This window comes from Felis catus, chromosome A1 (assembly GCF_018350175.1).
Source record: "Felis catus isolate Fca126 chromosome A1, F.catus_Fca126_mat1.0, whole genome shotgun sequence".
NCBI classification, from domain to species: domain Eukaryota; kingdom Metazoa; phylum Chordata; class Mammalia; order Carnivora; family Felidae; genus Felis; species Felis catus.
The window spans coordinates 144,719,868-144,738,303 of NC_058368.1; the positions used below are offsets into that span (position 1 = coordinate 144,719,868).

Consider the following 18,436-nt stretch of genomic DNA (forward strand, 5'->3'; position numbering starts at 1 on the left):
GGTCTTTCACCTCCTTGGTTAGATTTATTCCTAGATATTATATTCTTTTTGGTGCAATTTTAAGTGGCATTGTTCTCTTAATTTCTTTCTGCTACTTTGTTATTGTATAAAATACAAGATTTCTGTATATTAATATTATATCGGGCAACTTTACTGAATTCACTTAATCTAGTAGTTTTATGATGGAGTTTCTATGGTTTCCTATGTACAGTACTATGCCATCTGCAAGCAAGTAGTGCCAGCTTTACTTCTTCCTTACCAATTTGGATTTTTTTTCCTTGTCTGATTTCTGTGACTAGGTGCAGTACAGTATTATGTTAAATAAAAGTACTTCAAGTAGGCATCCTTGTCTTTTTCCTGATCTTTGAGGAAGAACTCTGTTTTTTCACCACTGAGTATGAAGATGATGTTTTTCTGTGGGTTTGTCATATAGGGCCTTTATTATGTTGAGGTCTGTTTTCCCTGAACTCACTTTGGTGAGTTTTTATTGTGAATGGATATGGTGTTTTGTTAGATGCTTTGGTTTGCTTAGGGTGTTTATCCTCATTTTATTAATGTGTTATATACCATTATAATGTGTTATATATCAGGTTGATTTATGGATATTTATCCAATCTTGCATCCCTAGAATAAATCCCACTTGATCATGGTGAATCGTCTTTTGAATGTACTGTTGAATGTGGTTTGCTAGTATTTTTTTGAGTATCTTTGCATCTATGTTCATTAGTGATACTGGCCTGTAGGTTTCTTGTAGTGATTTCATCTGGTTTTGGTGTAAGGGTAATGCTGGCCTCATAGAATGTATTGTGATGGTTTTCTTCCTCTTCTGTTTTTTGGTATAGACTCTTCTTTAAAATGTTTGGTAGAGTTTGCCTGTGAGCCCATCTGGTCCAGGAATTTTGACAGTTTTTGGTTACCTGCTCAATTTTGTTACTAGTAATTAGTCTGTTCAAATTTTTTATTTCTTCATGGTTCACTTTTGGAAGATTATATGTTTTTAGGAATTTATCTACTTCTTCAAAGTTATCCAATTTGTTGGCATATAATTTTTCATAGCAGTCTCGTAAAATCCTTTGTATTTCTTTGGTGTCAATTGTTACTTCTTTTTTATTTCTGATTTTATTTGGACCCTCTATTTTTCTTTGATGATTCTGGCTTATGATTTATCAATTTTTAAATCTTTAAGGAGGTAGTTCTTGGTTTCATTGCTTTTTAAATTTTTTTTTCTTGTTTTTTAAGTCTCTTTTTCCTGCTCTGGTCTTTACGATTTTCTTCCTTCTACTCACTTTGGATTTTGTTTGTTGTTCTTCCCTTACATATAAGGTTAGATCATTTACTTGATATTTTTTATATTACTTGAAGTTAGATTTGTATTGCTATAAACTTCCCTCTTTGGGACACAGTGAAAGCAGTCTGAGATTTTTGAATCAGAGTTTTCATTTTCACTTGTATTCATATATTTTTTAATTTCCTCAATTTCTTTGTTGCGGAATATTGGTTGTTTAATAGCATGTTGTTAAAACTGCACTTGTGTTTTTTCTAGTTTTCTTGTAACTGATTTCTAGTTTCATACTGTTGTGGTTTGAAGAGGTGCTTGATAGGATTTCAGTCTTTTTAAATTTACAGAGACTTGTTTCGTGGCCTAATGTGTTATCTATCCTGGAGAATGTTCTATGTGCACTTGAAAAGAATGTGTATTCTGGTTTTGGATGGAATGGGTCCATCTGGTCTGATATATTGTTCAAAGCCACTATTTCCTTATTGATTTTATGCCTGGATGATCTGTCCATGGATTTGAGTGGGGTGTTAAAGTCCCTTATTATTGCATTATCATCAATGTCTACATTTATGTCTGCTAATACTCACTTTATTTAGGAACGGTGATGTTTGGTGCACAAATATTTACAGTTGGTATATCCTGTTGGACTGATCCTTAGAACATTACATAATGTCCTTTGTCTCTTGTTTAGTCTATGTTTCAAAGTCTGTTTTATCTGATGGAAGTATCACTGCCTGGTTGTTTTTTTGTTTTGTTTTGTTTTGTTTTGTTTTGTTTTGGCTTCCATTTATATGGAATGTCTTTTTTTTTTTTTTTTTTTTTTTTTTTTTTGCCCTTTCACTTTTATTTTGTATGTGTCTTTAGGTCTGAAGGGAGTCTTGTTTTTTATCCATTCCACCACCTACTGTCCTTTAAGTGGTATAAATGCTCCAATCAAAGTAATTATTGATAGATATGTACTTACTGCCATTTTGTCAACTATTTTCTGGTAGTTTGGTAGTTCTTACCTGTTCCTTTCTTCTTCTCTTGCTCTTTCCTCAAGATTGATGACTTTCTTTGTGTGTGTGTGTGTGTGTGTCCATCTATCTCTTACAGGTTTCTGGTTTGTGGTTACCATGAAGTTCCTATGTAACATTCTAAGTACATAGGAGACTATTAAATTGATGGCCACAGAAGTTCGAACACATTCTAAAAGAACTTGATTTATACTGCCCCCTTCGTGTTAATGTAACACAGACATAAAACATTTTGTGTATCTCCTTAGTTTTTTAAATATATAATTGATTTTGTTACTTTTGTCATAAAACTTTCATACCTGCTTTATAAGTGACTGCTCTACTGCATTTATTCCATGTTTGCTTTAATTCATGACATTTTTTCCTTCCTAATTTTCTTGTAATTATGGCCTTTTCTTTTACCCTTTAAGAAATCCTTTGAACATTTCTTGTAAGGCCAGTTTAGTGGTGATGAACTCCTTTAACTTTTGTTTGGGAAACACTCTCTCTCCAAATCTGAATGATAACCTTGCTGGATAAAGTATTTCTTGTTGGGGATTTTTTCCTGTCATACTTTGAATATATTAATGCCATACTCTTTTGGCCTGCAAAGTTTCTGCTGAAAAATCGGTTGATAGCCTTATGGGGTTTCCCCTATACATAACAGGTTGTATCATTGGTTATGCATCATGCATCATGGTTGTGGTATGGACATCCATCTTAATGGAAACTATCTATGGTTCATCTTAATGGGAACTATGGTTTCTGAACCTGGATGGCTGTTTCATTCCCCAAGCTAAGAAAGTTTTCAGCTATTATTTCTTAAAAATTTTCTGCACCATTTTCTTTCTCTCATCCTTCTGGAACCACTATAATGCAAATGTTTCTTTGCTTGATAATGTTCAAGAGATCCTTTAACCTATCCTTATTTTTTAAAATTCTTTTTTCTTTTTGCTGTTCAGCTCTGGTGCTAGTACCCTGTCTTCCAGACTGCTTATCTATTCTTCTGTATCCTCTAATCTGTTGATTCCACCTAATATATTTTTTATTTATTGCATTCTTCAATTCTGGTTCTTCTTTAGATTTTCTCTTTCTTGAAGTTGAGTTCATCTACCCTCCTCTCCAGTCTAGTGAGCATCTTTATGATCATTATTTTGAAGTCTTGATCAGGTTGATTGGTTATCTGTTTCATTTAGTTCAGTTTTCTGAAGTTTTATATTGTACTTTTGTTTGGAGTATATTCTTCTGTCTCCCAATTTTTTTGACTTTTTATTTCTCTGAATTAGGTGGAACAGCTACTTCTAAATTTGAAAGAATGGTCTTACGTATAGTTTTCCCATATGTAGACTGTGTGTGCCTGGCAACTGGATGGCTGCAGCTGTGGCTGGGATGGGCTGGGGTTCCCAAGGCACTCTGTGTTGGGGATGCCCTGGGGCTCTCCAAGCACAAAGCATACCTTCTATTTTTTTTTTTTTTTTGCAGTTATTCAAACACCTCTTATAAAAACAAAATTTAGTCATATATTTGTTACTATAACTGTTCCATCATGAGCATTTTCTTATAATAAGTATTTAAAAACATTTTTAGTGACAGTAAAGACACTCCATTATCTTTTTAATCTGATTTTTTGATATTTTATTTGACCATATCTATACATAATTCTATAACCACATCTATACATAACTCTAATCACAACTCTGATTATTAGTTAGGCTATAATTTTAAGAAAAGAATTCCTAGGTTAAAGATGAAGGGACCTTAAGACCAAAGAAGATTTGTATCAAGATGGAGTCCTCGTGGCAGTCAACGAGAGAATCATCTCATTACAAACCCTCAAAAACACCAAGATAGGTCAATGAGATAAGTAAAAAAATATGTGTTTCAATGACTAGTTTTCTGACTGAATCCTCTTTTGGGGCTCAGTTTCCTTATGCATGAAAAGGAGTGGGGAAGGGACTACAGTCAATCCTACCTAAGGTATGTTCAGCTGTAACAATAATCCCTTCCATCCTTGCTGTCATTCTTGAGTTCTTATCAAGCATTTTAATGCTGTCTAGAATTAAGTAATTGCATACTATCAGAGTTTGCATTTCTTTAAAAAAATTTTTTTTAATGTTTATTTATTTTTGAGACAGAGACAGAGCATGAATGGGGGAGGGGCAGAGAGAGAGGGAGACACAGAAGCAGAAGCAGGCTCCAGGTTCCGAGCTGTCAGCACAGAGCCGGACGCGGGGCTCGAACTCACAGACCGTGAGATCATGACCTGAGCCGAAGTCGAAGGCTCAACCAACTGAGCCACCCAGGCAGCCCAGAGTTTGCATTTCTTTAGGAACAGTACAATTGATTAGGTAGAGGATCACAGGAAAAAGAAATTCATAGGTAGATGTGCTCAAATTTAATAAAAACTAGTATTTGTGAATCAAAGTTCTAACTTTGTTTTAAAGCAGGAATTATAAAAAGGGGGTGGGGTGGGCACCGATTGATTAGTCGGTTAAGGATCCAACTTCAGGTCATGATCTTACCATTTGTGAGTTTGAGCCCCACATAGGACTTGCTGCTGTCAGCGCAGAGCCTGCTTCCAGTCCTGTCTCCCTCTCTCTCTGCCCTTCCCCTGCTCACACACACACACTCTCTCTCTCTCTCTCTCTCTCAAAACAAAAATTTATAAAAACCAGGAATTTTTAAAAGTTTATCATAATATAACTTACAAACTTTCCTTTAAGAAGCAAACTTATCTTGGGGCGCCTAGGTGGCTCAGTCAGTTGAGTGTCTGACTTCGGTTCAGGTCATGATCTCACAGCTCATGAGTTCAAGCCCTGTGTAGGGTTCTGTGCTTACAACTTGGAGCCTGGAGCCTGCTTCAGATTCTGTGTCTCCCTCTCTCTCTGCCCCTAATCCACTCGCATTCTGTCTCTGTCTCTCTCAAAAATAAACATTGAAAAAAATTTTTCAAAAAAAGCAAACTTACTTGATACAGTGAAAACATGATTTAATTGCCAAACATTTGATTTTAAACAATTTTTCAGAGAGCTATCCACTGTGTAAATAATATCTGAACTACAGATTACTGAGTGCTCAGCTTAGCGGCAGGTCTTGAGAGATCCAGGTCAAAGAATAATACAAGGTGTCAGTGTAATTTTACTTTAGATAAACTCATAGCAGAGACTGATGGGGAAAAAAGGGTTTGAGAGGCACATTAATGGTTTTCATATATTTAAAGAGTTCTCAAATGTAGTAACTCCATCTTTGAAATAATAATAATAAAAAAAGACTGAGTAGCCCTGTAATATCTCTGCTCTTCATCTCTGGCAATGACCATCAGATATCCCTCCTCTACAACCCTTAGTAACAATTTCTTCTTTCTGATTATTTCTCTCAAGTCCATCTAACATGGCACTTTTTATTTGTCCCAGTATTGTTCTTATTAATTAATGCCTTGCATGTGTCTTCTATGCAAATTAATCATTTGTCTTTTTCACTATCAAAGGTTGAGCTTGTTCAGATAGTCATCGATGGAGTCAACTATCTGGTGGATTGTGAAAAGAAGTTGGAGAGAGGCCAAGATATTAAGGTCCCACCGCCTCTGCCTCAGTTTGGCAGAAAGTGAACTTTCTCTTTTCCAAACTGTAAATAATCTGTCTGCTGGTATGACAGACATGAAGGTATTTTACTCTGAGAGTTTTTATATAGACTTGCAAAAATGTAACACTGTATGTCCTATCTTTACAATAAAACTCTCCTTAATATGTTTAGTTTCCCCGATTTTTTAAAATCCTAAGAAAGGCAAATGCATGAAATTACAAGTAGCAGCAGGCAAAAGTGTTTTAAGGCACTGATAAAACATATTTCTAAGACCACTTACACACCAAGCTAAAAACCCTCCATTCATCTAGATGCTACAATATCAGCACTGTAACAAAACTTTATGGACAACATTGGTAGATTAATTCCTCATTTCCCAATCATGTTTCTGGCAACTAGAACAAGAAGAAATTCATTTTCTTGAGAGTGTGGAAATAATTATAACTACACAAATGAAGACAAACAGAGGTTACTTAGGGATGGCTACAGAAAAGGAGTCAGCCACGATCTCTAAGTTGCTGACAAATTGAAGATAAGCATATAAAAGCATTCTGGTGACAAATATGGGAAAGTTTCAGATATACCCAGATTGGGGTTGTAGGCACTGGAGAAACTGAAGGCAGAATACATGGAAATGGGGTATCCAACAGAACTGGTTTGAAAAGCATATATGGCTTCCTTTGGTTGGTCCTGAGGTGGAAGAAGGGTAAAAATATTAGGGAAGATTGAGGTCACCAAATCCAAATCGAGGATTATTCCCTAAGCCTGAATGGCCTCATTTCAAATCTTGTTATGCTTTTACATTCATGAAGTGATGTCAGAAACATGAAGTGGCATGACAGAAGAGTTGAGAACTCGGTAGCAAGTTAAGAAATTGTACCACAACATTAAAAATTGTTAACTTCAATGACAGGAATGAGATCAAATTCTACATTCTGTAGGTGACACTGCAGATGCTAGAGTAAAAAAACAATGTGCTCATGCTAGTGCTTACAAGCACCACATTAATTTATGAAAGGCAAATTGGTATGTGGTAAAAATTTAGACAAGGAAACTGGACCCAATATAATTGAGGATATTATGTTAAGTACCCTGAATGGGATGGGGTAGAGGGCTGTTCTGCCAACCAAGGCCTGTAGACAGATAAGAGATCAGAACTTCACGTAGTAATGAGCATTCTAGGGGCAGAAAGATAAAGGGTAGAGAACAGAGGTATCCTGGCCAAGCATGTTGACTCTATAGCCAGACTGACTAGGCCTAAGTCCCAACTTTCCCACCATATGACATCAAATGATTTAGTTTCTGCGTTCCTCAGTTTCCTTTGTATAAAATGAGCACAATGATCATGAACACCTCATAGGGCTGCTGGGAGCAGAACAGTGATCATTGGGAAGTGCATTTAGAAGTGCTCATCACATTGCATGTACAATGTAAGGGGTTTGTAGAAGAAGGCATAATAACTTAAGAACCAATATTGTATTATTATGATAACTGATCTCTGAATATCCCTTAAACCGTCCTTTGGGCAAACCAACAGACATCAACATCCCTCTTCTGAAAGGACTTACATGAAAATAGGTAGATGAAGGCAAACACATATAGCTAAAGAGAAACATAAGCATACAGGAGTTGAAGAGACCCAACAACAGGGGCATATGCCAACATTATTCCTTTTCTTTTTTTTTTTTTTTTTTTTTTGGAATGAGAGCTGAAAAGCAAGCACTGGCATAAAAATATAGGGATACTGATATAAAAAGGAAGCAACCCTTGTGATCTAAACCTACACCACAACATTTACAGAAGAGTTAATACCTATTTTTCTCAAACTATTCCCAAAACCCAAAGAGGAAGGAAAAGTGAAATTCATTCCACAACATCAGCATTAGCCTGATACCAACACCAAAGACACAAAGAAGATAGAAAAACCACAGGCCAACATCCATGATGAATACAGGCAAAACTCCCTGGACAAACATGAGCAAATTAAATTCAACAATACATGAAAAGGATCATTCATCATGATCAAGCGGGATTTATTTCTGGGATGCACAGTGATTCAATATCCACAAATCAATGAGATATACCACATTAATAAGAGGAAGGATAAAAACCATATAATCATCTCAATAGATGTGGAAGAAGCATCTGACAAAATATACTATCCGTTCATGATAGAAATTCTCACCAGAGTGGGTTCAGGAGAAACAGACATCAATATAATAAAGGCCTTATATGAACAACTCACAGCTAACTGCATACTACTTAATAGGTGAAAAATGGAAAGTTTTTCCTCTAAGATTAGGAACACGATGAGCATGCCCACTCTCACTACTTTTATTCACCATAGTACTGGACATCCTAGCCACAGCAGTCAGACAAGGAAAGAAATAAAAGGCATCTAAAGTGGTAATGAACAGGTAGAACTGTCACTACTTGCAGATATGATACTATACACACAAAACCCAAAAGTTCCCATCAAAAAAAAAAAAAACAGGAAGAAAGTATAATATGTGAAATCAGTAAAGTTGCAGAATACAAAATTAATATACAGAAATCAGTTGCATTTCTACACACCAATAATGAAATAGCAGAGAGAGAAATTAAGAACGATCCCTTTTACAATTGCACCCAAAAAGAACACACACTGGAATAAATTTAACCAAGGAGGTGAAAGATCTATACTCTGAGAACTGAAAGATACTAATCAAAGAAATTTGAAGATTACACAAATGGAAAGATATAACATGCTCATGAATTGGAAGAATGAATATCATTGGAATGTCTGGGTTGCTCAAACAACCTACAGATTCAATGCAATACCTATCAAAACACTACAGTATTTTCCACCAAACTAGAATGAATAATCTCCAAATTTCCACGAAGCCAACAAAGACCTTGAACATCCAAGGCAGCTGTGAGAGAGAAAAACAAAGCTGGAGGTATCACAGTTGCAGATTTCAAGATGTACTGCAAGGCTATAGTCATCATAACACTATGATGCCGGCAGAAAAAGAGACACATAGGTCCATGGAACAAGACAGAATGCTCAGAAATGAATCCATGATCCTGTGATCAGTAAATGTACAGGCAAAGGAGACAAGAGTATATAATGGGGGAAAGACAGTCAATAAATAGTGCTGGGAAAATTGGACTGCTAGATGCAAAAGAATGAAACTGTACCACTTTATTATGCCATATGCAAAAATAAACTCAAGATGGATTAAAGACCCAAATGTGAGGCACGGAACCATAAAACTCCTAAGAGAAAATCTAGGCAACAAATCCTTGGACACTGGCCTCAGCAGTAGATCTATGGATAGGTCTCCTCAGGCAAGTAAAACAAAAGCAGTAATAAGCCATTGGGACCACCACAAAATAACAAGCTTTTACACAGTAAAGGAAACCACCAATAGAACAAAAAGACAACCTACCAAATGGGAGAGAATATGTACAAGTGGTATTTCCAATAAGGGGTTCATTTCCAAAATAGCAAAATACTCACACAATTAAAGAAACAACAAATCATCACATGAAAAGATGGGCAGAGCACCTGAATAGACATTTTGCCCCAAGAAGACACACAAATGGCCAGATACATGAAAATATGCTCCACATCACTATCATCAAGGAAATGCAAATCAAAATCATAATGAGATAGCACCTCATACCTGTCATAACGACCAGAATCACAAAGACAAGAAATGACAAGTGTTGGTGAGGATGTGGAAGAAAAGGAGCCCTTGTGCACTGTTGGTAGCAATGTAAATGGGTATAGCCACTGTGGAAAACTATGGAGGTTCCTGAAAACATTAAAAATGTAAACACCAATTGTGAATGGGATCAGTTTCTTTATTTGTCTTTCTGTTGCTTCATTGTTAGTGTATAAGAATGCAACTGATTTCTGTACATTGATTTTGTATCCTGCAACTTTGCTGAATTCCTGTATCAGTTCTAGCAGACTTTTGGTGGAGTCTATCGGATTTTCCATGTATAATATCATGTCATCTGCAAAAAGCGAAAGCTTGACTTCATCTTTGCCAATTTTGATGCCTTTGATTTCCTTTTGTTGTCTGATTGCTGATGCTAGAACTTCCAGCACTATGTTAAACAGCAGCGGTGAGAGTGGGCATCCTTGTCGTGTTCCTGATCTCAGGGAAAAAGCTCTGTTTTTCCCCGTTGAGGATGATGTTAGCTGTGGGCTTTTCATAAATGGCTTTTATGATCTTTAAGTATGTTCCTTCTATCCCGACTTTCTCAAGGGTTTTTATTAAGAAAGGGTGCTGGATTTTGTCAAAGGCCTTTTCTGCATCGATTGACAGGATCATATGGTTCTTCTCTTTTTTTTTTGTTAATGTGATGTATCACGTTGATTGATTTGTGAATGTTGAACCAGCCCTGCATCCCAGGAATGAATCCCACTTGATCATGGTGAATAATTCTTTTTATATGCTGTTGAGTTCGATTTGCTAGTATCTTATTGAGAATTTTTGCATCCATATTCATCAGGGATATTGGCCTGTAGTTCTCTTTTTTTACTGGGTCTCTGTCTGGTTTAGGAATCAAAGTAATACTGGCTTCATGGAATGAGTCTGGAAGTTTTCCTTCCCTTTCTATTTCTTGGAATAGCTTGAGAAGGATAGGTATTATCTCTGCTTTAAACGTCTGGTAGAACTCCCCTGGGAAGCCATCTGGTCCTGGACTCTTATTTGTTGGGAGATTTTGGATAACCGATTCAATTTCTTCGCTGGTTATGGGTCTGTTCAAGCTTTCTATTTCCTCCTGATTGAGTTTTGGAAGAGTGTGGGTGTTTAGGAATTTGTCCATTTCTTCCAGGTTGTCCAATTTGTTGGCATATAATTTTTCATAGTATTCCCTGATAATTGTTTGTATCTCTGAGGGATTGGTTGTAATACTTCCATTTTCATTCATGATTTTATCTATTTGGGTCATCTCCCTTTTCTTTTTGAGAAGCCTGGCTAGAGGTTTGTCAATTTTGTTTATTTTTTCAAAAAACCAACTCTTGGTTTCGTTGATCTGCTCTACAGTTTTTTTAGATTCTATATTGTTTATTTCTGCTCTGATCTTTATTATTTCTCTTCTTCTGCTGGGTTTAGGCTGCCTTTGCTGTTCTGCTTCTAGTTCCTTTAGGTGTGCTGTTAGATTCACAATTGCACCAAGAAGCATAAAATACCTAGGAATAAATCTAACCAAAGATGTAAAGGATCTGTATGCTGAAAACTATAGAAAGCTTATGAAGGAAATTGAAGAAGATTTAAAGAAATGGAAAGACATTCCCTGCTCATGGATTGGAAAAATAAATATTGTCAAAATGTCAATACTACCCAAAGCTATCTACACATTCAATGCAATCCCAATCAAAATTGCACCAGCATTCTTCTCGAAACTAGAACAAGCAATCCTAAAATTCATATGGAACCACAAAAGGCCCCGAATAGCCAAAGGAATTTTGAAGAAGAAGACCAAAGCAGGAGGCATCACAATCCCAGACTTTAGCCTCTACTACAAAGCTGTAATCATCAAGACAGCATGGTATTGGCACAAAAACAGACACATAGACCAATGGAATAGAATAGAAACCCCAGAACTAGACCCACAAACGTATGGCCAACTCATCTTTGACAAAGCAGGAAAGAACATCCAATGGAAAAAAGACAGCCTCTTTAACAAATGGTGCTGGGAGAACTGGACAGCAACATGCAGAAGGTTGAAACTAGACCACTTTCTCACACCATTCACAAAAATAAACTCCAAATGGATAAAGGACCTAAATGTGAGACAGGAAACCATCAAAACCTTAGAGGAGAAAGCAGGAAAAGACCTCTCTGACCTCAGCCGTAGCAATCTCTTACTCGACACATCCCCAAAGGCAAGGGAATTAAAAGCAAAAGTGAATTACTGGGACCTTATGAAGACAAAAAGCTTCTGCAGAGCAAAGGAAACAACCAACAAAACTAAAAGGCAACCAACGGAATGGGAAAAGATATTCGCAAGTGACATATCGGACAAAGGGCTAGTATCCAAAATCTATAAAGAGCTCACCAAACTCCACACCCGAAAAACAAATAACCCAGTGAAGAAATGGGCAGAAAACATGAATAGACACTTCTCTAAAGAAGACATCCGGATGGCCAACAGGCACATGAAAAGATGTTCAGCGTCGCTCCTTATCAGGGAAATACAAATCAAAACCACACTCAGGTATCACCTCACGCCAGTCAGAGTGGCCAAAATGAACACATCAGGAGACTATAGATGCTGGAGAGGATGTGGAGAAACGGGAACCCTCTTGCACTGTTGGTGGGAATGCAAATTGGTGCAGCCACTCTGGAAAGCAGTGTGGAGGTTCCTCAGAAAATTAAAAATAGACCTACCCTATGACCCAGCAATAGCACTGCTAGGAATTTATCCAAGGGATACAGGAGTACTGATGCATAGGGCCACTTGTACCCCAATGTTCATAGCAGCACTCTCAACAATAGCCAAATTATGGAAAGAGCCTAAATGTCCATCAACTGATGAATGGATAAAGAAATTGTGGTTTATATACACAATGGAATATTACGTGGCAATGAGAAAAAAATGAAATATGGCCTTTTGTAGCAACGTGGATGGAACTGGAGAGTATGATGCTAAGTGAAATAAGCCATACAGAGAAAGACAGATACCATATGGTTTCACTCTTATGTGGATCCTGAGAAACTTAACAGGAACCCATGGGGGAGGGGAAAGAAAAAAAAAACAAACAGGTTAGAGTGGGAGAGAGCCAAAGTATAAGAGACTCTTAAAAACTGAGAACAAACTGAGGGTTGATGGGGGGTGGGAGGGGGGAGAGGGTGGGTGTTGGGTATTGAGGAGGGCACCTTTTGGGATGAGCACTGGGTGTTGTATGGAAACCAATTTGTCAATAAATTTCACATAAAAAAATGTAAACACCATTTACATTTACATGTAGCAACAGTGTAAGTGTGCACTGAGAAGTTGAACAGATTAAGAAGAGCTCATCTATACTTACAACAGAATATTACTCAACCATAAAAAAGAATGAGATCTTGCCCTTTGCAACAGCATGGATGCACCTATAAAGTATTTTGCTAAGTGAAGTAAGTTAGAGAACAAGCAAATACCACATGATTTCACTTATATGTGGAATGACAAACACAAAAGAATAAAAAACTAACAGATCCATAAATACAGAAAAGAAACTATTGTTTGCCAGAGGAGAGGTGAGAATGTGCGTGTGGAATCACTGAAATAAGTGATGTGGATTAAGACTTACAAACTTCCTGTTATAAAATTAAAAAAAAGAAAACAATAACATGAGAAGTACAGTAATGGAAACATAGTCACAGGGGAAAAAAAACAAATTTCTGAAATCTGTATTACATCATCCTCAACAGCATAATTAACAGGAAGAATTAACAGCACAGAATGTATGGCGAGTATCTCTTCCTTTTTGTTGTATTTTTACTGAATTCATTTGTCACCTTTGCCACTAATTCTACTCATCAATATCAAAACCACATTTGCATTGAATATTAGTTTGCCCACAGACTTTAATTATCTTACCTACATTTGAAATTCTTGATTTATAAGGCTATTTGACCTTTATTGTATTTCCAGGAATTATTCATCTGTAACTTTCCTTTTTAAGAACAAGATATTCATATCTAAAGACATGCATTTAATAACCATGTCTACAATGAATTCCTAATGCTCAATCTGGCATCTCAATTTTTGTTGAAATCTCCATATTCATTAAATATCCTTCCCTGACTGCTCCTCAGACAATTTTCAGATCATGTAACAGCATCTTAATTAGATAGGAGAACATTCTTTCTCCTCAAGCATTGCCAAATATTTGATAGATATAATCCTGTTTGCAGAAGTTGTGCTAAGTTATACTTCTGGCACACAAAACAAGCACATTGGCAAAATTATAGTGCAAATAAAAGATGTTTTATATGAGTCTCCTGAAAGAGATAAAGAGACTTGTAACTATTAAAATTCTAGTTGAATGTCATATTTCAGCCAAAGTAGTCATAGCATGCCAGTAGTTCCCATTTCCTAAGGTCTAGTTCAATCAACATTCATGAAGCAAGGATGTGCACAGAATACTGTTCTGAATCACAGGACCTTTTTAATTTGAAACAATCTTTGTATCTGAAGCAGAATGCAGAAAGAATAAGCTTTGGCAGCTGAGAAATCATTCTGGCCCTCTTCCGTGGGGAAGAGAAATGTTGTCCTTCTCCTTGACTTCTGTGCTGCCACATCATCATCATAAGTATGTTGGCTCAAAGGGAATTGGTTATTCTCTCTCAGGCCAAAAGTCACCCAAGAACATGTTTTGGAGGCAGCCACAAGACGTTGTTTTGAGGTCAAAAGATTTGCTTTAAATTCAGGCTCTGCCACTAATTGACTATATGACTGAGGGCAAATTTTTTCCATACTTTTATTTTTTTCTTTTTCAGGTTTTTATTTAAATTCCATTTAGTTAACATACACTGCAATATTAGTTTCAGGTGTAGAATTTAGTGATCCATCACTTACTTACAACATCCAGTACTCATCACAAGTGCTCTCCTTAAATACCTACCACCCATTTAACCCACCCCCTGCCCACCTCTCCTCCAGCAATCCTCAGTTTATTCTCTATAGTTAAGAGTCTGTTTTATGGTTTGCCTCTCTTTTTCCCCCTGCATGTTCATCTGTTTTATATCTTAAATTCCACATATGACTGAAATCTTACGGTATTTGTTTTTGAATGACCTATTTTGCTTAGTATGATATTCTCTAGCTCCATCCACATCATTGCAAACGTCAATGTTTCATTCTTTTGATGGCTGAGTAATATTTCATACAATATTACATATGTATGTATACATATATATACAGTATACATATAACAACTTTAAGTTTGAGAAAGATGGAGAAAGCAAGTGGGGGAGGGGCTAGAGAGAGGAGCAAAGAGAATCACAAGCAGGCTTTGCACTGCCAGCATGGAGCCTGATGTTGAGCTTGAGCTCATGAACCATAAGATCATGACCTGAGCCAAAACCAAGAGTAAGATGCTTAACCAACTGAGCTACCCAGGTGCCCCAATATACCTCAACTTCTTTATCCATTCATCAGCTGATGGACACTTGGGCTTTGTCCATAGTTTGACTATTTTTTTTTTTAATTTTTTTTTCAACGTTTATTTATTTTTGGGACAGAGAGAGACAGAGCATGAACGGGGGTGGGGCAGAGAGAGAGGGAGACACAGAATCAGAAACAGGCTCCAGGCTCTGAGCCATCAGCCCAGAGCCCGACGCGGGGCTTGAACTCACGGACCGCGAGATCGTGACCTGGCTGAAGTCGGACGCTTAACCGACTGCGCCACCCAGGCGCCCCTAGTTTGACTATTATTGATAATGCTGCTATCAATATTGGGGGTGCATATATCACTTCAAATCAGTATTTTTGTATCCTTTGGGTAAATACCTAGTAGGGCAATTGCTAGATCATAGGATAGTTCTTTTAACTTTGTGAGGAACCTCCATACTGTTTTCCAGAGTGACTTTACTAGCTTGCATTCCCACCAACAGGGTTCCCCTTCTCTGCATCCTCATCAACATGTTATTTCCTGAGCTGTTAATTTTAGCCATTCTGACAGGTATGAGGGGATATCTCATTGTACCTTTGACTGACATTTCCTGATGGTGAGTGATGTTGAGCATCTTTTCAATTATCCATTAGCCATCTGTATGTCTTATTTGGAGGAATGTCTATTCATGTCTTCTGTCCTTTTTTTAACTGGATTGTTTTTGGGGTGTTGTATTTTATAAGTTTTTGTACATTTTGGATACTATCTCTTTGTCAGATATGTAATTTGCAAGTATCTTCTCCCATTCCAAAGATTGCCTTTTAAGTTTTTTATCTTAAGTGCCAATAGTTCATTTTTGCTTTTGTTCCCTTGCCTCCAGAGATGTATCTAGTAGGAAGTTGCTACAGCCAACATCAAAGACTTTATTGCCTGTATTCTCCTCTAGGATTTTTATGGTTTCACATCTCACATTTAGGTCTTTCATCCCTTTTGAAACTCAGAGTTTTCCCCTTATGATCAGGAACAAGACCAGATGTCCACTCTTACCACTTTTATTCAAAAAGTACTGGAATCCTAGCCACAGCAATCAGTCAAGGAAAAGAAATAAAACATCCAATTAGAAGGGAAGAAGTCAAACTGTCACTATTCACAGATGACATGATACTATACATAGAAAACTCTAATTACTCCATGAAAAAACTACTACGAATTCAATAAGGTTGCAGGATACAAAATCAAAATACAGAAATCCACTGCATTTCTATACCCTAATAATGATGCAGCAGAAAGAGAAATTAAGAAAACAATCCCATTTACAATTGTCCCTCCCCTAATAATAAAATGCCTAGGAATCAACTTAACCAAGGAGGTCAAAGACCTATACTCTGAAAACTCTTAAGTCACCGATGAAAGAAATTGAAGATGACACAAACAAATAGAAAGATAGTCTATGCTCATGGATCGGAAGAATATTGCTAAAGTATCTATACTATCCAAAGCAATCTACAGATTTCATTCAATCCTTATCAAAATACCAACAGCATTTTTCACAGAGCTGGTATAATCCTAAAATTTGTATAGAACCACAAAAAACCCCAAATGGCCAGAGCAATCTTGAAAAAGAATAATAAAACTGGAGGCATTACAAACTCAGATTTCAAGATAAACTATAAAGCTCCAGTAATCAAAATAGCATGGTACTGGCACAAAAACAGACACACAGATCAATAGCATAGACCACAGAGCCCAGAAATAAACCCACAATTATAAGGTCGATTATTCTTTGACTAAGGAGGCAAGAGTACGCACTGGGAAAAAGTCTCTTCAACAAATGGTGTTGGGAAAAACTGGACAGCTACATGCAAAAGAATGAAACTGGACCACTTACACTATACACAAAAATAAGCCCCAAATGAATTTAGGATATAAATGTGAGACTGGAAGCCATAAAAATCCTAGAAGAGAGCACAGGCAGTTTCTCTGAAACAAAAGCAAAAATAAACTACTGGGACCACATCAAATAAGAAGTTTCTGCACAGAAAAGGAAAGAATCAGCAAAACTAAAAGATGTACAACCAAATGCGAGAAGATATTTGCCAATAATGTATCTGATAAAGGTTTAGCACTCAAAATCTATAAAGAATTTAATACAATTCAACACAAAAATACAAATACTCCAATTGAAAAATAGGCATTTGAACAGACATTTCTCCAAAGTAGATATACAGATGGTCAACAGATACATGAAAAGATGCTCATCATTCCTCATCATCAGGGAATATAAATCAAAACCACAATGAGGTAGCACCTCTCACCTCTGAGAATGGCTAACATAAAAAACACAAAAAACAACTGTAGTAAGGGTGTGGAGAAAAAGAAACCCTGTTGCACTGTTGGTGGGAATGCAAACTGGTGTATCCACTGTGGAATACAGAATGGAGGCTCCTCAAAAAATTAAAAATAGAATTACCATATGATCCAGTAAATTCACTACTGAGTATTTATCTGAAGAACACAAAAACACTAATTTGAAAAGACATATGCACCTCTCTGTTTACTGCAGCATTATTTACAATAGCCAAATTATGGAAGCAGCCCAAGTGTCCACTGCTAGAAGAATGGATAAAGAAGACGTGATATATAAATACTACATTACTCAGACATAAAAAAGAATGAAAGCTTGCCATTTGCAACAAAATAGATGGATCTAGAGAGCATAATGCTAAGTGAAATCAGAGAAAGATAAATCCTACATGATTTCACTCTTAAGTACAATTTAAGAAACAAAACAAAGAAAAACAAAACAAAACAAAACACAGACTTAACTACAGAGAACTGACGGTTATGAGAGGGGAGGTGAGTGAGGGGGATGAGTGAAATACATCAAGGGGATTAAGAGTACACTTATCTTGATGAGCACTGAATAATGTATAGAATTGTTCTATACTGAGTAATGTATAGAACTGTATACTATATTGTATACCTGAAATGAATGTAACACTGTATACTAACTCTTCTGGAATTAAAAATTTAAAAACATAGTAAGTCAGGAGACTGATACCCTGAAGACACTGGAAAATGCAAAAATGCTCATTTTTAAAAAATGTTTATTTTTAAGAGAGAGAGAGCGAGGGGCGCCTGGGTGGCGCAGTCGGTTGGGCGTCCGACTTCAGCCAGGTCACGATCTCGCGGTCCGTGAGTTCGAGCCCCGCATCGGGCTCTGGGCTGATGGCTCGGAGCCTGGAGCCTGTTTCTGATTCTGTGTCTCCCTCTCTCTCTTCCCCACCCCCATTCATGCTCTGTCTCTCTCTGTCCCAAAAATAAATAAACGTTGAAAAAAAAAAAAAAAAAGAGAGCAAGCAAGCAGGGAAGGGACTGAAAAAAGGAAACAATCTGAAGCAGGCTTCAGGCTCTGAGCTGTCAGCACAGAGCCCAACATGGGGCTCAAACCCAGAAAACATGAGATCATGACCTGAG

General features: G+C 36.9%; 1 protein-coding gene and 1 long non-coding RNA gene across 3 annotated transcripts in view; one reads left to right on the top strand and one right to left on the bottom strand.

The window, feature by feature from the left end:
• Positions 1–6,022, top strand: part of CKMT2 (creatine kinase, mitochondrial 2) — a 36,722-nt gene extending 30,700 nt beyond the window's left edge. The window contains exon 10 of the mRNA XM_003981112.4: positions 5,762–6,022. Within this exon, the coding sequence (XP_003981161.1) occupies positions 5,762–5,881 (120 nt within the window). The 3' untranslated portion in view covers positions 5,882–6,022. The remainder of the gene's footprint in view (positions 1–5,761) is intronic.
• LOC102900440 overlaps positions 1–18,436 on the bottom strand; it is a 47,930-nt gene that overhangs the window by 7,892 nt on the left and 21,602 nt on the right. The window lies entirely within an intron of this gene.